At 35.4% G+C, this 19,709-nt stretch overlaps 5 protein-coding genes and 4 pseudogenes across 9 annotated transcripts, besides 1 other annotated feature; 5 read left to right on the plus strand and 4 right to left on the minus strand.

Annotated features, from left to right (window-relative positions):
* Positions 1-19,709: part of a mobile genetic element that runs on past both edges of the window.
* Positions 648-2,178, plus strand: TVAGG3_0245100 (annotated as a pseudogene). The gene has a single exon. A coding segment is annotated over exon 1 (1,531 nt).
* Positions 2,742-3,821, plus strand: TVAGG3_0245110 (annotated as a pseudogene). The gene has a single exon. A coding segment is annotated over exon 1 (1,080 nt).
* On the minus strand, positions 10,600-11,155 carry TVAGG3_0245120 (annotated as a pseudogene). Its single transcript has one exon. A coding segment is annotated over exon 1 (556 nt).
* TVAGG3_0245130 (uncharacterized protein) lies at positions 12,343-12,963 on the minus strand (the record flags this gene model as incomplete). The annotated part of the gene is made up of 1 exon (XM_051227823.1): positions 12,343-12,963. One exon carries the CDS (start codon positions 12,961-12,963, stop codon positions 12,343-12,345), a length of 621 nt encoding a protein of 206 aa, XP_051112809.1.
* Positions 13,747-14,043, plus strand: TVAGG3_0245140 (uncharacterized protein; the record flags this gene model as incomplete). Its single annotated transcript, XM_051227824.1, has 1 exon — positions 13,747-14,043. One exon carries the CDS (start codon positions 13,747-13,749, stop codon positions 14,041-14,043), a length of 297 nt encoding a protein of 98 aa, XP_051112810.1.
* On the plus strand, positions 14,066-14,659 carry TVAGG3_0245150 (uncharacterized protein; the record flags this gene model as incomplete). Its single annotated transcript, XM_051227825.1, has 1 exon — positions 14,066-14,659. One exon carries the CDS (start codon positions 14,066-14,068, stop codon positions 14,657-14,659), a length of 594 nt encoding a protein of 197 aa, XP_051112811.1.
* Positions 16,491-16,646, minus strand: TVAGG3_0245160 (uncharacterized protein; the record flags this gene model as incomplete). Its single annotated transcript, XM_051227826.1, has 1 exon — positions 16,491-16,646. One exon carries the CDS (start codon positions 16,644-16,646, stop codon positions 16,491-16,493), a length of 156 nt encoding a protein of 51 aa, XP_051112812.1.
* Positions 16,666-17,067, minus strand: TVAGG3_0245170 (uncharacterized protein; the record flags this gene model as incomplete). The annotated part of the gene is made up of 1 exon (XM_051227827.1): positions 16,666-17,067. One exon carries the CDS (start codon positions 17,065-17,067, stop codon positions 16,666-16,668), a length of 402 nt encoding a protein of 133 aa, XP_051112813.1.
* TVAGG3_0245180 lies at positions 17,178-17,811 on the plus strand (annotated as a pseudogene). The gene has a single exon. A coding segment is annotated over exon 1 (634 nt).

Below are 19,709 nucleotides of genomic sequence, written 5' to 3' on the forward strand. Positions count from 1 at the left end.
GACTTTGTCAAGATTTCATCGTAAAGACTTTGTCAAAACTTCATCGTAAAGACTTTGTCAAAACTTCATCGTAAAATCAGACAAAAATAATGTTTAGGGTAGAAGGTTAGATATAACCTCTTTTCTAACCTCTTTTCTACCCTCTTGAATTTGTCAAGATTTCTTCGTAAATGTTTTGTCAAGACTTCTTCGTAAATGTTTTGTCAAGACTTCTTCGTAAATGTTTTGTCAAGACTTCTTCGTAAAATCAGACAAAAATAATGTTTAGGGTAGAAGGTTAGATATAACCTCTTTTCTAACCTCTTTTCTACCCTCTTGAATTTTCATGAAATTTACACCAAAAATATACTACTAGGGTCATTTACGAAGAAATCTCAACAAAGTCTTTACGATGAAATCTCAACAAAACATAGACAAGAAAGTTCATGAGAAATTAGATGAAGAAGTCTTGACAAAGTCTTTACGAAGAAATTCATGAAAATTCAAGAGGGTAGAAAAGAGGTTAGAAAAGAGGTTATATCTAACCTTCTACCCTAAAATATATTTTTGGGTCATTTACACTCATTTACGAAGAAGTCACAACAAAGTCTTTACGAAGAAGTCACAATAAAACATCTGTCAAAAACCGCTTTTTAACTTCACTTAAAATGCCACGTAAGCTACGTAAGAATATACGTAAGAGGAAGAGAGCATTGAAACATCCAATAGTAAAACTGACACCACAACAACAGTTGCAACAACAAATGCTGAATGACCCCACTATGTTGCAACAAATGTCAAGCAATCCTATGCTTTTTAAACCGAGTTGTTGGTGCACAGAGTGGAGGTTTAAGAGCGGGACTTTTAGCGAAAATGGCAGGCTATGGTGGAGCTGCAGACGGAACAGCCTATAACCCTCAAAGTCAAATGAATTTGAGTTCACTCAAAAATCAAATAACAGATGTCAAAAAGTCAAACATAGACATACAGAAACAAATAAGTGAAAACGAAAAGAAACTAGAATATGACAGACACACAAAGAAACTCAATGAGTTAAACGTAGAGAAAAAGAAGAAAGAAGAACAACTGAAAGAACTAAGTACAGAGGAATATGCGAAAAAAGTGTCAGAAAAAGCAGCAGAAGTAGCAAAAATGGAACAAGATGTCATAAATTTGAAAAACCATACTACTCAATATAAATACTGAAAGATGAAGAGATAAAACAAAAAGCCCTGAAGACATATATGGATAGCGATGAGTATAAAAAGAAGTTGAAGCAAATGTAAAGGCAGAAAAACTTTTACAGTTGCAAAACCAAACCGTACAGTATGAAAACTTAGCACAAGAAAGTAAAAATAACGACGCAGCCATGCAAAAGGCAATGAAAAGTGCAGAAATATATAAAAGCTAACAATGACTGGTTAGATGCCAAGCCAACGCTAAAGCAGCCCAACTCATAGGGTCAATAAGGACAAAAATACAAGCGGATGAAGACAGTTCAAATGAAGCTTTAACAAATGCTGACTTTAAGAACGCTTTCGAAGCTCTTCATAGTAAGGTGAAACAAGTGAACGACTTCTCATCTGGAAAGAAACTGAAGTCTGAAGGTTTCGACAAAGAGTTAAAAGAAGTAGCACAAAATATGACGAAAATAACAGATGCAGCAACGAGACAGGCAGTTCAAAGTGCCTATGACGCCGTTAGAGCAACTGTTGTGAAAAGTCAAGAAAAAGAGTTACAACAGACCAAAACAGACCTAGTAAATGCTTTCTTAAAAACGAAAAGTCAGGTAGGACATTACGCTGCAGATGGAACATATGTGCCAGCTGGTGGAACTTATATACCACCAAACCCTCCAAGAGAAGCACCTGCACCAGGACTACCTAGAACATTTACATCGTCACATGGACACAGACACAGGCATGCACAACAACCAGCACAACAACCACCTCCACAACCAGCACAACAACCAACACAACAACCAACAGTTCAAAACACTGCACCACAACCAGCACAACAACAACCACAAACAGAGCAAGGACATAAAAGAAGTAGAGAACAAGGAAACCAAGAATTCTTAAAAATGCTTAAAGAAGACTATGGTTACCCAGATAGTATTGACTTTAGTGACAGATATAAAGAAGCTATTAGAAAGTTCAAGGATGGAAATACTGACCCGAACTATTTAGCTTTATGGCTCTGCACCAAAGGGGATAAATTTCAAACCTGGAAAATACAAGCTCGCTAAGGGATATGATTTAATAGCATATCATCCAAATGACATGAACGAATTTACTCCGAGATATTTGATGTCAGAGCTAAATGACAATTTAACTCTCTTCATGAAACGCGTAAAAAATAGAGACGGAACGAAAGAAGAAAGGTTTATGAGTCCGGATGACTTAGAAAGGGAACTTGTTGAAAACGGTCTCGGAATATATGAAATGCCAGCAGATGAGGTACAAGAAACTCCACAGGAAGAAACTAGTTCAGATACAACCAGACATGGAAGAAATAGTTCAGCAACAAAAGCTAGAAGAGCCTGAAGGAAACGAACAAGTCCTTCCTTTGGAAACTAACTTCACAGAACTAGATGAAGATTTGGAACAGCCGAAAAATCTTGACCCTCAACAAGAGTATGCGGAGAATATGGAATATTTCAAGAGTCTAAAAAAAATTCGGCTGACATAGTAGAAGAATATCGAAAAATGTTTGCCGACATACAAAAGACTCCAACATCAGATGAAAATATCCAGCATAGAATGGAAGAACTGAAAAAAAATGTACACAAATACAACAACCCTTTTTACTTACGAGCATTTAACGTTCAATCTTCGGATGAACTCGGTGAAGATAAAAGGTTAAATTTCAAGAAAACATATAGAAATGAAACATTGTTTAAAGTTCATTCAGAACCTAACCAAGATGGAAACAAACCTACTTTTGTTTCTGCAGACGATGGAACTACAATGAGATGGGGTCATAAAGCTAACCCGGATAGGTGGTTCATAAACTTACAACCTCAATTCCAAGAAGTTGTAGACGCAATGGAAGTCAATGGTGAACCAGATATAGCTGGTATTTTCAGCGCGGCTTTAATGCCATTGAAAGATATGAAAGATGCAGATATTTTGGACCAGTATGAAATGAACATGGCTGATGGAAATATAACACCTGACGTTCTAGAACATTTATCTCAAAGAACTACACAGAACCATAGAGATGGTATATTTGGTGAAGAGTTTAGAAAGAAAGTTAGGGAGATAGAAGGAAGAGAACCTATTGTACATGACCTTGCAAACGAAAGTTTACAAAATGTCATAAAAACTTACTTTGCAGACAATGAACCGAGAAGGGATGAATATTTAAGAAAACTCAAATGGACAGTACCAAATGAAATGTTAGTATTGAAAAACATGTTCCTTGACAAAATAAAACCAACTACAGAAATAAACGACGCAAGACTGAAAGATTGGGTAGAAGCCTTCCCATTCACAAAAGATATAGTTGGTAACATGGAAAGAAAACCAGAATGGCTACAAAAACATATATTTGGAAACGAGCATATTCCATATGGACAGGCACTGTTTGAAGAGCTTGAACCGGAAACTCAGGAAAGAGTCATGCAAACAATACGCGAAGACTCAAATACAGACTATGACAAACTCTTTCTAGGATATAGGTTACCTGAGATGGGCGACCAGAGCCAAAAGGCAAAAAGGACATGGGAAATTTGCAACATACTAGATGAACATAATGCAAAGATGCAACAACTTCAAGCAGAGGGCAATGAAGGAAAAAAGAAGAGTTAAAAACTCAGTCAGGAAGAAAGTAAAGCTTGGTCGGAGTGGGTTCTATTATGACATATAAATCCAACTATTCATATTTTTACTCATATGAAATGTACGCCGCTCAGAATATAACGCCAACAGTTTTGGATGCCATGAATGGAAATGTTTCCGAATGGTATAACGAATGCGACAATGCCATTAGAAGGTCAGAAATAGTTCCTGGAACTTACGAATATACAACTGCTGTTTCTTATGGAAATGTAGGTGAGTTTGGAGAAGGTTCTTCAACAACAGTAGATATTGCTTGCGACAGGTTTCATATTATTTCTATTGACAACTCTTTCTTATACGTGGAACAAGACATTGAAATAAAACCTTCTGCCAAGTTGTCTGACAAGAAAGGTTGCAATGGAATTTTCTATGTCGGATACCAATATGCTCCAGAAGTTTTCATGGGATATAAGATATATTCTAACTCTGACTTAGTTCAAACAGTAACATGGGCAAACTATGAATGGTTCGCTTGAGAAACTCAGTACAACCACAAGCTAGAGAACAAACAGACCAGTATGCAACTATTGAGAAAATAAGAAGACTTGACCCTAACGTTCCAGGAGTTTATGTTGACCTTTCTGGACAAACTGCAGCAGCAGTAACCAAAGTAAAACTGAAACTTAGAGTTCCTTTGTCATCTTTCCTCATCTTCAGGTTTTTAAGATACTTGCCAAACTGGGCAGGAAAATTTCTATTGAACTTACTCCAAGCAAAAATAACTTAGTCATTGCACAACACAAGACCCATTCACTCTTACAGACGTAAAGGGAGCAAATCAAACGTCATTCGCCGAATTTTGCAAAGACAAAGTTGAACTTAGACTTTGGTTTCTCAAACCTCAACACTGAAGTAAACTACTACTTCAATGCTGCTGGAACTGCTTGGGACCCAGTTAAGTTCACATGCGAAAATTTGAATGCAAGAGAATAGAAAGCAGACTTGCAGTCTATATGTTGGACCCAGATTTTCAAATGCTTTAGCTGCCAAATATATTGCAGTTCCACTTATGTTCCCTATACACCAAATATCTGTCAAAGACTTTGCAGGTGAAGTTGGAAACCAAAGTGCTGACCAGGTGCAAGAACAGATATTGCTTTAACAACTGCAATGAAACATGCAGATACTATGTTTGTACTGTTCAGACGAACTATAAATGACTATTCTTGCTTCTACAACCCTGGTATTAAATACCATATAAACATAGATGGCAAATACTATCCAAGAGAAGAATATTCTACAGTTGAGGATATGAGGTCATACAACTTGACATTAGATGCTATGAACTTTAACACAACTTCACAACAACCATTAACCTGAAATGCAAAGTTCTATTATGCCATATGTGAAGTATGGACTCATACAGGAGCTCAAAAAACTCAATATACAAATGGAGACCGTTCAAACTTTTGGCTTGGCATTCATTTGCTGATCAGAAGACTTTATGGGTGGTATTTCAACTGTTGGTACAGTTCAAATACAATATACTGGTGACAGAGACGGTCCAGATGAATTGAAGCAAAGAAGTTTACAAAACCAATAGCACTTTTCACGGAAGATGCTCTTTTGAAAATTCGTTCGATGAAACCTGCTGGGGCTCCTCAGATTGGCATAACGACAGCTTCCCATCGAGCAGATTTTGGCAGCAGGTCAGTAAGTTGTTCTTGAACTGACTTCTCTCCGTCAAATATTGACAGTACGCCAGTTTTGACATAAAATTGTATTATAACTTTCCTTTAGAAATATCGGTCAGTTTTGTTGTTATATTTTTGTCTGCTTCAAGAACTTTCACCATCTCGGTTATACCAAACTTTCTTTGCTTTATGAAAATATTTTGGTTCAGCAAAGACTGCTATTCTATAACATTTTCCATTGTTTGTATAAAGAACTATTCTGTCAATGAACTTGTATTGTTTGTGTGTGTAAACTTTGTTTTGCTTCAATTCGAAGAGATACTCAAATACGTCCATCTTTTTATTCTAAGTAAAATGTCATTTCCGAAAAATAGAAGCGTGAGTGTTTCAAAAGGTTTAATGGCGGTGGCAGATGTGAAGTTAAATTCACCAACTCAAACAAACAGTCAAAGTGTTGTTGTCAATGTCAAAGAAAGAGATGTTGAAGTGGGGAAACCATACGAAGACGAAGATGGTATAACAATAGTTCCTGTAAAAGAACAACCAACATATCCTGAAGTTAGCAGAGACTTAAGTTCTGTTGCAGATATTCGAAACGACTACCAACAACTTAAAGACAAACTTAAAACTCAGGAGAAATTTGTCAAGCTTTGGGTATAATGTTAAACTTGGTCGAACACAACCCTGTAAAAGTGAACTCATATGTCATCGCACCTCATGAAATTTTGAAAGAACTATTGAAACTTTTGACAGAGGCAGACGATATAAACATCAAAGAAATAGAACCCGACATTGCTTGCTGTGGTGTTTCATATAATGTCATTGACAAGATATACGTTATGAAAGGAGGTGAAACGTTGAACTTAAAATATAGTTTCCCAGACGTCATAAAAATATTTGACGACCACAACATTTCATTAAAATTTACTTGCTAAGTAAATGGCAGAAGACATAGTGGTTTATACTATTACGACTAAAAACCCTGAGTCATATAATTCTATAACAACAAACTTACAAAGTCCTCAAGGACGATATTGTAAACTGACCTTAAACACGATGACGACTAAAGCCTGTTTTGCTCTTTTGACACCAGAAGACTTTGTTGTTGTGAATGGTAAAAAAACTTCTTTGAAGATACTTACTCAGATATACCACCAACAGGTTTTGTTGACTTATTTAATACTTTAAGGACGGATGTAACATGTGCTGCAACTAGAGCAGGTTTCATTATGTTTGGATGTCCGACTGAGTTTAGTATAAACGATATGAGCTATAATACAAAACTTATATCTGGTTTTTACTACCAACAGTTTCCTATAACAGGAAAAGGTGTCATACAAGGTTTGTCTGTTCCATTGACTTTAAGTACACCTATTTTATATATTGTTTCAAACTTAGGTTCAAAGTGCTATTCGAATGTCGACAGAAACTACTATGACCAAAAGATACTCATGCGTATAAACAACACTTTCTCTGCTGTTTGCCTATTGTTCATTCGAATGCAGAATTTTCAGCTTTAGTAACTCAAACACTTTTGGCAAACATAAACTTAACCTTAGTTGACGCAAACTTTTGTTCCTGTAAAACTTTTATGTCCTATGTATTTGTCAATGACGGCAGAAAGTTTCGAATTGGAAGATGCAACTGGTGAAAGTATTGTACTACAAGAACAACTTCAACAACAAATAGCTCAAGAACAACAAATGCAACAAATGGAACAAATGCAACAACAAGCTCAAGAATAAAAAAATATTTTTTTTTATTTTTATAAAAATGTACAGAATAGACGTTTCAGATTTTTATGACTTCCAAGCGTTCAGAAATATGTGTCCATTTTAGAGACTATAACAAAGCAGTCGAGAATTTGAAACGTTTAGTCATTTATGTTGACTCTGCCCCAGAATGTTATGTTATGAAAGAATGGGATGTTGTCTTTAACAAACCAAGAGCAACCAAGTTTCAGAAAAGAAAGACAGAAACTTAAGAAAATAAAAGTCGTGCAAGTTGGTATGAAGATGTTGATGCTTGGGATATTTATTGTCAAAGTTAGAAGATTTTTCAGTTCGTGGTATAAAGTTCTATACACCATCTCCAAACTTCTATTCTATCTTCACTGGATATAAATACGAACAAGTAGAATGGAAAGAAAATGTTATAGAAGCTTGGTTAGACCATGTCAAAGAAATTATATGCAATGGAAACGAAAGAGTCTATGAGTTATCTTATGTTGGTTTGCAAACATCTTACAACATCCAAGTGCTAAAAATGAAACTGCTCTCATTATAATTGGAAAACAAGGAACTGGTAAGAACACTTTCTTTACAGATATCTTATGCAAACTGTTAGAGGGCTATTCGAACCCTAATATGACAAACTTAGAAAACATCTGCGGTAAATTTAACTCTTCAATAGAGAATATGAAACTTATAGTATGTAACGAACTTCAAAGTATAGATACAACAAAAGTTTTGAACTCAGATGCTTTGAAGAGTCTTATAACAGACAAAGTTGGAGTTGTTGAAAGAAAGTATAAAGACCAAAGAGTTTGTGAAAATGTGCAAACTTCATTATGGTTTCAAAACAATGTTGTTCCGATGAAGTTAGAAAGTTCTGACAGAAGATATGTAGTTGTCAGAACGTCAGATTCTCATATGCAAGATACAGAATATTTTGACGACTTAGCAGAAACTTTAAACCTAACTTTTACAACCACTTGTTCTCATATTTCATGAATTAGATATTTCTAACTTCAATCCAAGACAAATTCCACATACCGAAGAGAGACAAACATTGTTAGAAGCAAACAAGAGTGTATATGAACTGTTCATAGATGAAACTGACTTTGAGTGTTTAGATGAAAGGTCATTGTACGATTCGTATAACAATATTGTCAAGAATATGGTTATATGGCAGCTTCTAAACGTACATTCTTGGCAAATGTCAAAAGTCTTTTAGATGTTCAGAACGGCGTATATACAAAGAAAAAATTTTTATGAGTAAATTTAAAAAAAATATTTTTTTATCCGATAGAAAAGATGACGAAATATATTTCAGTCAACAAGTATATGTCAGTTAAAGAAGAACTAGACCCATTCGCTTATTTGAATGTTTACTTCTACCATTTTGAAAAGTCTACATTTGACAAAGTTTGGAACATCGAACCAGTTAAGTTTGCTATTGTGACTAAAAATGGTGCGAAATTTGAAGACTTAGACATAGAAGGTTTGTTAGCAGTCAAAGAAAATTTTGACAGAAGGTTCTCAAACCTTAAAGAAGGCAAAGCATACAAACTTGTTATACCTTATGAACCAAAGAAAGCAGACGACTATGAATATTATGAGTCTAAGATAGTTGAAGTTCAAGGTAAATTGGGTAAAAAGATTTTAGAGTCTAAGCCAGTGTTTGCTCCTAAAGAGGAAGAGAACATTGACATTGACCCAGAAATGTTCTAAAAATAAAATTTTATTTTTACATGTCAAATTTCTTTTTCTCTGGAACTGGTTCAGGTTCTTTCTTCTCTTCTTCTACTTTCTTTTTCTTTCTTTCTTTTCTTTCTTTCTCTCTTCTCTTCTTCTCTGGTGGAGTTATGTCAAATTTCTCGAACCATATTTATGTAAAAGTTCTTTGTCCTTTAATAGCTCTTCTATTCTGTTTTCTATTTCATCTTCAAGAACAGCGCATGTGTCTTCTTTGCATTCTAAGAACTTTTGTTGGACTTCATCTTTCCAATCGGCGTCATCTCTGTCAACAAGTCTGTCATTGACAAATTTTAAGACTGCTCTTTGTAATGTTTTATGGTTCTTGTCATATTCCCAGAAACAGAACTTTAGAACAAATTCACCTTTCTTGTTTACACTATGTAAGATTTTATGGTCGACAGATGTTTTGAGTCGAAAAGTTTGTCTCGAATATAGATAGCGAAATCGCTAGACATTTTCTAAAAGATAAAAATTTTAATTTTTCTAAAAATATGTTAGAAAAAAAGTTTGCTGACATTGACAAGAAATTTGAGAATGTTTTAAAAAGAACAAGAGGAAGTTAGAAAATGCTCAGATAAAACCCATACATGACAAGTTCTTATTTGCTCAGAATGGTATAACAGGTCTAATTGCACCACCTGGGTCGGGTAAGACTTTCACTTATCTTAAAATGGCTGCACAACAACAAGAACTAGATGAGAAGAACCCATTCTATGAGTTAGTAGTCATTTGTAGTACTTCTGGTCAATTTGACCAAACCGTCAATTCGTTCAAAGATATTATAAAGAAGTCTAAGTTAGTATGTATAAAAGACTCTGAGTTGTTAGATTGGATAAAGAAGTACCAAAGAAGAGTTTTGAAGTACAATGCTATAAATGAGTATATAATTCGAAGTTTAAAGACCCAAATGAGGAAATGCAGAGAATATTAGAGAAGAAACACTTCAGAAACAAACAGAAAGAGATAGAATACATTTCGAAGAAATTGCAATCGTACGATTGGAAGACTTACCCTCATAGATGTCTTCTTATCTTAGATGACTTTGCTTCTCATCCTTTGTTAAAGAACAGAGAACAAGACATGTGTCGAATTCTTAAGAAGCTCAGACACTTTAACATTCAGTTGTCATTTGTGTACAGACAGCAAGAGTTTAAGTAAGGATGTAAAGAGAATACTTACTGACATTGTACTTTTCCCTGGATTGTCCGAAGACGATTTCATGGAACTTATGAAAGAGTCCATGGCAGGTAAGTTTGACAGACATGAACTATGGGAGAAGTACAAAGTCATACAAGACCCTCATACTTCTTTCAGAATTCACATCTACGCGAACAAAGTTCAAATTGTAAAAAGTCAATAAAAATAAATGGTTCATTTACTCTGCTTGTTTGAAGTTGTCAAAATACTCTGTTACCCCTGTAAAAGTCGGTCTAGAGAAATTTCATGAAATTTGGTCATTTTTTTCAGCAAAAATATATTTTAGGGTAGAAGGTTAGATATAACCTCTTTTCTAACCTCTTTTCTACCCCATATGTCCTTACTGAAAAAGTACGTGTTCCATATGTCATTTTACTCAGAATTTTACTCAGAATTCAATAAAAATATATTTTAGGGTAGAAGGTTAGATATAACCTCTTTTCTAACCTCTTTTCTACCCCAGTTATTTTATAAGCGTTTTACATGGTAAACATTGTGAATTCGTGAAATTCTAAACAGTTTTGTAGCTTCTATTTCTTCTGTCAGTACATCGAATGTTTTCACAATGCCGAAAGTTTCTTTATATTTCTTCTTGACGTCAGATAGAAGGAAATCGTCAGCTGTTGGATAGTTTTTGTTCAGAAATGTCAACATGTCCATTTTATCTTCTGCTGGTTTCTCTACTTCTTTCTTTAAGTCAGCATAGTCGTTTCGCATACGTTCTATCTCTTTGACGGAGTAGTTATATTTCCTCATTGCTGCTTTACATTTTGAACATTGTGGGTTCATTTTTGCGTTATATTCTGAAACCTTACCTGCTAGTATGACTAAGGCGTCAATTGCTCTCTTTAACTCAAAAGTTGCGGGTTTTATTTGTTCGTTCCATACCTTACCCTACTATCTTTATCTCTTATTTCCAAACACATTTTGCAACTAACGAAACAAAGTTGTCGTAGGTCTTAAACTCCCCAGATTTGTATATGTCAGAGATGTTCTTATATACCATATCGCAATCTTTGTCCATGACTTTGTGGTTGCAATGAAATCCAAGAAACTCATAGTTAACCTTTCGTATGAACTTCTTTATTTCTACTGAGTCAGTTGCTTTGACTTCTATTTCGTCGAATTCAGGAATAGTTAGTTTTTGTTGTTGGATTTCAGGCAATTTGGGTAAATGGTCAATAATGTCCTGCATTTCATAAAGATACTGTTCATTTGTTTCATCTTTCGCACTACAGTCTAAATTACTTGTTAAAAGTTCTTGCTTTATCTTCTGGATTTTTGTTTCGAAAGTATATGAAGAAGGAATGAAGCTTTTCATCTCTACTAACATTGACGTAGGATTCATGACTAAAGAGTTTGGTGCTGTTGTTGCTAACATGTTCTTACAATAAAAATAAAAAAATATTTTTTTAAAAAAACCAACTTTATTTTTTATTTCGGGAAAACTCATGACAAATTCAAGAGGGTAGAAAAGAGGTTAGAAAAGAGGTTATATCTAACCTTCTACCCTAAAATATATTTTTGCCGAATTCATGAGTTTTGGTTGAAAGAATACGGTGGAGCCAAAAGTGGCTCGACCTCAAAACAAGCATTTTCTGTATAAAATTCATGAAAATTCATGAGGTTAGAAAAGAGGTTAGAAAAGAGGTTATATCTAACCTTCTACCCTAAAATATATTTTTGCCGAATTCAGCAACAAAATTCAAATTGTAAACGGTTTAATAGAAAAAGTGTTATTTTTTCATGTCCGAAGACTCGAAGGTGCAACACTTCCAAAATACCGACGAACTCAGAAGAGCAGCATGGCAGTATGTTCTTGACAACTTCTTTGAGTTCTCCAGGTACACCTTGGAAAATGCTGAAGAACTCCGACACAGAGAATTTGGAGAAATTGCACTCCAATACTACCTTGACAAACAAAGGGTAAACAAAGGGTAAAATAAGACTAAAAACTTAACGTTTAAAAAGTGACATTTTTAATGAGCTCCGAGTCACCGAGAAAACTTGGTCAGATGTTAGCAGCTTACTTCCCTGAGGAGGATGGAAGCGTTACATACGTAAGGTTCAAAAACAACGAACCTGGAATTGCGTACCAAATTCGCAATTACATGACCATGGAAGAGTACGAAAGGTTTCTACAAGAGAAACCAGCTCTAAACAACTCAGAAAAGAAAGAGTAAAAAGTTTAACTCGTAATTGTTTATTTTTTTACTTGTATGGGCAAGCTGCAAGAATGAAGTCGACTATCTCAGTCTTTGTCTTGACCAGTTGGACTGCTCTTGCGAGTACGTCTGTTTTGCGGTCTCCAGCTGGTGTCTGACCTTCGTAATTGCGCATGTTCTTGAGAGCTCCAACTGTAAATGGCTGTAAGATGAAGAGTCTCTCAGACTGCTTGAGGTAGTCTTCACGGTCACGAACCGAATCTGTGGTACGAGTCGAATTGGTCGACCTTAGGGAAGAGACTGAAAGCCTGTCATCTTCCATAGGGGCTGTGGCATACTCTTTGCGTAAACGGTTCAGACCTTCTTCGAACTCTTGGTCTCTCTTCGATTGGGATTGAGATTGGAATTGGGGTGGAGGGTTTGACATGAACATCCAAGGGTTAGGGAAGTAAGGCATGGGTTGAGGAGGGTAGTTTGGAAAGCCTTGTGGTGGGTAGTAACCTTGAGGTGGGTAGTAACCTTGAGGTGGAAATTGGTAGTAATTCGGAGGTCCTTGTTGGAACTGAGGTTGCTGTGGGTAGCCTTGTGGAGGTGGAACCTGTTGTGGTGCTGGAGCATGCTGTTCTTCTGGCTGTGGAACGGGTTCAGTAGGTGGGACGTCGGACATTCGTTTGTGTCTTAACCGTCTTTGTTCTGAAACAATATAATATTGTCTTGAAAAAGTACAACATTGTCTTGAATAAGTACAACATTGTCTTGAAAAAGTACAACATTGTCTTGAAAAAGTACAACATTGTTCTGAAAAAGTTCAACATTGTCTTGAAAAAGTACAACATTGTCTTGAAAAAGTACAACATTGTTCTGAAAAAGTTCAAGACTTGTTCTGAAAAAGTACAGCTGTACTCAAATTTGAGAGACATTGTTCTGAAAAAGTACAACATTGTTCTGAAAAAGTACAACATTGTCTTGAAAAAGTACAACATTGTCTTGAAAAAGTACAACATTGTCTTGAAAAAGTACAACATTGTCTTGAAAAAGTACAATATTGTACTGACTCAGTATGGAGCTTGACCCCTTAGACGAAGCAATTTATCTAATTGAGGTAAATGAAACCGTGAAGGAATATCTCAGCAAGTGCAAACCAAGCAAGTCCATTGGCTTCTGGTTGTCCAAGAATAGTGTCTTAAAGTTGGAAATTGAAACAGGTGTTGCAATTCAAGTTCCAGAAGGCACTGCATTCGATGATATTAAGGATGTGAAGAAAGAAGCCCTCTTGAAGTTCTTCATGAAACGTCCTTGGATACTACTTCCATATCGTGAGAGCCCAATTCCACGAATTACACAAATTCTCAGAGCACTACTTCACTACTCTGGACAGCCGTTCTTCATAACCTCAGAAGGCGACATCCAACCAATTCAGTAAACATCTCATTTTAACTTCACTTTTTTTATGTTTTTACTCACACTCGTACTCAACAGGTTTGTGTACAACTATTTCAACTGTGAACCTTGTATTGACCGGTCTTCCTGCAAATGCAAGTTCGGTCAATACACAATTTATGGTGGCAAGAAAGACAGTGGGGAATGTTATTCTGACATCTGTTGTTGCGCTCGAGAGAGATTTGAAATTTCAGAGCCACCTCCCCCAAGAACTCCAACACCAACACTCAAGTTACCAGAGTCTCATGTGAAGAAGAAGCCTTCTGGTAAGTTTCTTATAGCCATATACATGGCACGCTTTGAGTAAAAACATTTTTTTCATTTTTTGAATGAAGCAAGTTAAATTCGTCCCACACCAATCTCAATGGACCGATGAAGAGTTTCAAGCTATGGTTGAAGATGTTGAGAACGACATAGACGGCGAACTTGAAGGAGCTCAAACCACAATTGCAACCAAAATTGCACAAGTCAAGGAACAGATAGCTCCACTTAAAGCTACCAAAGCTACTCTTGACCTCATGGATACTTACCGTTTAGAAGTAAAGAGTGGAATAAGACAATTAAAATTAAAACTTCTAAACTACGAAGCTATACTCCAAAAGTTAGCAGAAATGAGAAGACTTTACCAGAGCTACTTACATGTAAGGGACTTACCTTCAAGCAGTCCGACCAAAGATGAATTTTCTGACATTGTCCCAATTTTGTCCGAAAGTCAGCTCAGATGTTTCGAACTGCTCCCAACATATCCAGAATATGAACGTTTGCCTGAACTCTTCCGCAATCTCAAAAAACGTTTTTTGGTTCTCATGTTCGAAACTTTTATCGGAAGAGACAACAACACAGGAAATAAACTTCTTCGTATATGTTTTGTCGAGACTTCTTCGTCAATGAGTGTAAATGACCCAAAATATATTTTAGGGTAGAAGGTTAGATCTAACCTGTTTTCTACCCTCATTTCTACCCCATATGTCCTTACTGAAAAAAGTATGTGTTCCATATGTCATTTTACTCAGAATTTTACTCAGAATTCAAGAGTTTTGTGTGTTTTCTACGATGGTAGAAAAGAGGTTAGAAATGAGGTTAGATCTAACCATCTACCCTAAAATATATTTTTATTGAATTCAGCAACAAAATTCAAGAGTTTTGTGTGTTTTCTACGATGGTAGAAAAGAGGTTAGAAATGAGGTTAGATCTAACCATCTACCCTAAAATATATTTTTCAATACTTTTTCAGCACTTTTCCGTAGTTGTATATGAAAGACAATTCGGGATGAAATTTCTTCATCTGATATAGTCCTACCGGCATTTGTAAAGATATAGTCTAACGGTTTTGTATCTGTTACATTTGTTCTTTGTTTTTCAACCTGAAGCATTTAATATATGTAAAAATATACTGTTTTAAAAAATGTTTTAAAATGGTATGCCATATAGCTTCTTGAATTTGTTAAGATATAGTCTAACGTATTTTCCATCTGCATCTCTAGCGTTTACATAAGCATAGCCTTCCTTAGTAAAACATACTTGTAATTTCCTATAGTTTACGCCGGTATAAAAGTAGAAAGAGTCTTGTTCTTCGCTATAGTAGTAAAACTCAAGCGTATGCTTGCCATAGTCTGTAATTTCAATTGTTTCATCTTCTAGTTCGTCGACAAATTCGAATACAATATCTCGAAATTTGCTTTTGTTCTTATTGTTTTCAGAACGAGTGACCCAACGCAAGTTCTCAAGTCTATTGTCGTTTCTTATACGGTTTATATGGTCTACAAAAGGTAAATTGTTAGGATTCGGTATAAAATGAGTTGCAATGACAACATGTTTAAAATAGTGTTTTCCACCCATCTTCATAGTAGTATATCCGTTATTTCGCTCCCATTCGCTTAAAACTCTTTTTGTCTCTTTGTTTCTGACTTCAAATGACTCACAACAGTGAATTTCATATTTCTCATCTAACAAACAAGTTTTCCAACGGTCTGTTCCAACAAACTCAGCGTACATTTCAAATAAAATAAAAAAATATATTTTTTAAAATAAATGTTTTAAAATGGTATGCCATTTCATATTTCTCATCTAACTCTGCTTTTATTCTAGCAGATTTTCTATCCATTCTATACGGGGGCATTTTTATAAAAATAAAAAAATATTTTTTTCTTTACTTAACATAACCACCTGCTACCAGAAGTCTTTGACGCCAACCCATACCAGCTAATGAAGGTTGACTTGGTTTAGTATTGAAACTAAACTTTGGTTTTGGTTTATCTTCAGTTTTTGGTTTTTCTTCTTCTATCGGTTTTTCGTCACTTTTCGGTTCCTCTGACTTTACCTCACTTGCAGGTATGGTTGTGTCGTCAACCTCTTCGTAAATATCATATGCCATCTGTTTCTGTTTTCCTTTCAACTTTTTGTGTTTGTTGTAAAGTTTAGAATATTTTGACTCTAAGTCAATGAGATGTTCTATAATGAACTGTTGGTCAGTGAAATAAACTTTTCCATCTGTTGTCTCTTTAGTTCCTTCAGACTTCAATATTTTATTTGTGAGAGTCTGTTTCTTTTTTGAGATACTTGCCGTTCCATTTCTATGAAAAGTGACTTTGTAGTTAGGGTTTGTATTTCCAGACCTGGCACTTTCTATTATTGAATTTTTTTCTTCATCTGTAAGTTCTTTGACAGGTTTTGACAATGGTTCTGAACTTTTTTGTTTGTGGTGTCAAATCTACCGTTTCAACTTCTTCGGTCATTTCATCTCAGTAAAAAATTTTAGTTTGGTTTGTTTTCAACTGGTTGTTTAGGTTTTTTAAGTCGGTCTAAAACTTCTTGAGGTATAGGGAGGACTTGACAAACACGTGGTGGTTTAACTGCTGGAAGTCGACAAATCCATCTTGAACCCATTTGTCTCAATGCTGTATTGTTCATTTCATCTCAGTAAAAAAATTTACATTCCCCACGTTTGAGGTGGTTGAGGTTGGTTGTTGTTTACCCACTGTTGTGCATGGTTATATCCTCTGTTAAAGAATCTTTCACCTTGGTCCATATAGTGTCCTGCTTGGTTATAGTAGTCATTTGCTTTGTTATAGTAGTTTCCTGCTTGTCTTCCTACATTGTCCATCCATCCTTGAACTTTTCCTCTTGTTTCAGGATTTGGAATAAGATTTGCTGCATCTCGTGCTACCTCCCAACCTTTCTGTACAGTTTGTATAATAGGTTGTGCTTTCTCTTTCAGTATACCTAATGTACTCAAAATCTTCCTTCCAATTCCAAATGCACCTCTGGCTAGTGTTCCCACTGCGGGCAAAAATCTAGATGCAACTCCTGCTAATGCGCCAAATAAACCCATTTCTTATGGGTTAAAAAATGACGAATCCAAACAAGGACCCCTATGTTTCTAAAGCAACAAAAAAAGCACTCATGATAAAAATCTTTAGTTCAACACCAAATGCTTGGTTTATGGATATCTTGGAAAACATTCCGAGGTATAGAGAAGACGGACCACCATACTGGCTAATATTTGTCGGTCAAAACACAAGATACTGTGAAGCCATACCATTACAGTCCAAAAATATTTTAGATATCTTAGCAGCTTTGACAATATTCGTTGACAAATACCATCCAACAAAACTAACATCTGACTGTGAAAGTTCTTTCAAATCAGACGATATTAAAAACTATCTGCGTTCAAAAAATGTAAACCAATATTTCATTGTCGACCAAAACCATTCTGCTCTTGGTGTCATTGACAGTTGTATAAAATCTTAAGAGACTTAATCAACCACAAGGTGGTGAAGTAGATGAAATGTCATATGACGACAAATATAGACATTTCTCCATGGCAAAGATGAGACAAGTTTTAAATATTTACAATAACCGTAAACAAAAAGGTTTGGGAAACCACTCCCCGAAGAAATGAAAAACAACCCCGACTTAGAGAAAGACTATATATTTAATAGTTTAGTCAAAAGAGACAAACAAGAAAGAATGCCAGGCTTCAAACTTAAGAAAGGTGACAAAGTAAAAATAGAAATACCTAAACGCGACCCATATGAAAATACTATTGACTATGACAACAATGGGAACTCGACAGGTACTCACATTCGTGTTCGTAAAAATAGAAGAAAGTATACAAGAGAATATTATGAAGTTTTAGGCAAACATGGCAAAATGTACACACTGCAAGCAGAAGATAAACGACTATTGTCAGACCTCGTTTTCAAACTTGTCAAAGTTCAAGGTGGTATACTTTCAAAGACAGTTCCTAACAAATATAAGACAACTCCTGACGAATATGCTAAAGAAGTTGAAAATGACGACTAAGCATTTCTATACCATGCGTAAAACTGTCATGTAAGGTGGCATGTAGTCTTTACTTTGTCCCGTTGTTTGCGTATATCCTGAAACGCGATGTGTATGGCTTCCTCCTACCTCAGTGTTACTCCAGTAACAATTTATAGCAAACTTAACGTCCTCTTTAACATCATATCCTTTACCTTTTGTCATTCCTGACCAATCCCAAAATCTATGACTATGCAAACCTGCTTCAGATGTAGTTAAACTTACGTAGTGACTGTGCGCAGGTAAATTTGCACCTGAAATCGTTTTACTTCCACCTGTTTCCTTTGAAGAGTTTGCACAATACAAAAACCTGTCGACTATTTGAGTCCAAGTTCCAAAACCAAGTACTACTTCTGGTCTGGTAGAGTTCATTGACGTGTAAATAGAACCTATAGGATATACTGTTTGAAGTATTTCTGTCTTTAACGTTTGAAGCTCTGTTTTGTCAGCTTTTTTATCATATAAATCTTGAGCAGTGAATTTAACTTTGTTTTCATCCTCCATGACATAGACATTTCTACATCTAATGTATCTCATCGTTGTTATGTCTTCATCCGATGTTAAACCTTGTGGAAAGTTAGGAGGTTTCCAATTTAATACATCCCCACCAGTTTCTTCAACCGTTCCTTCAATATTTTCTATACCAACAGTTGCGAAGAAATCGTGTGTATGTCCAACGTCACTTTTCCTGTTTAAGGTTTCTTGTAAGTTTGTAATATTTGCAATGGTATGTGTATGAGTCTTTTTAGAATATTCTTTGTCAGCTCTTGTCACTTCACTTGACATTTTATTGTCAACATATGTTTTATCCGCTTTGTCATCTAACATTGCTGGTAGTTCATCTACGTCATAGATGTTATGTGTATGATGTTTTTGTGGGTATGTTCTATCTGTCCATGCGAGAATATAGTCTCTTGTTGCATCTACATACTCTTTGTCAGCTTTGTTGTCAATATCTGCTTTCAAAAAGTTCATCTATAGGTTTTCTCGTTTAAAGTTCTTTTTGTTGGATTTATACAAACAGTATGGTTCTTACTGTCTTGAAACAGAAAACTCATCTGTCATTGGTTTATCGTCAGTTTTAAGTTTCCTTCTTTCAATGACTCAGATATCTTAGAATAGTTTGAAAAGTTTGTTGTGTTCTTATTTAGAGCTTGCAAAATGAGTTGTCGGTTGTGTTGTATTTCTCTCATAGACGCTGTTTCTTTCGACATTTTTATTCTAGATAAAATATGCTTCCAATAGAAAAAGAAAATTCAAGAGTTGCTACAACTAAACCATTAGATGAACTTTTTACTAATGTCGGTCAAAAGTTTGAGACAGAGACCGTAAAGCATGAAGGCTATCGTTTTGACTACCCATTAAGATGGCTAAGAGACCCATCTGTCACAAAAGCTATTGGCTTTCGTAGAATGAAGTTTGTGTCTGTAGAAGATAAAAGTTTTCCATTTATTGTAAGGTTTCATATAGATTATATATCTGAAGGGAAACGAAAAATGTGGGAAGAAATTGAGCTAATACAAGTTGACCTTTCATCTTCTCTACAGACTGCGTTAAAAAATATAGAAGATAAAATAAATTCATGTTATGCAAATATGCTGATGAATATGCAATACCGAGAGCACACTTTATGTGAGAATTGTATATGAC

The sequence above is a fragment of the Trichomonas vaginalis genome, chromosome IV (assembly GCF_026262505.1).
Source record: "Trichomonas vaginalis G3 chromosome IV, whole genome shotgun sequence".
Lineage (NCBI taxonomy): Eukaryota > Parabasalia > Trichomonadida > Trichomonadidae > Trichomonas > Trichomonas vaginalis.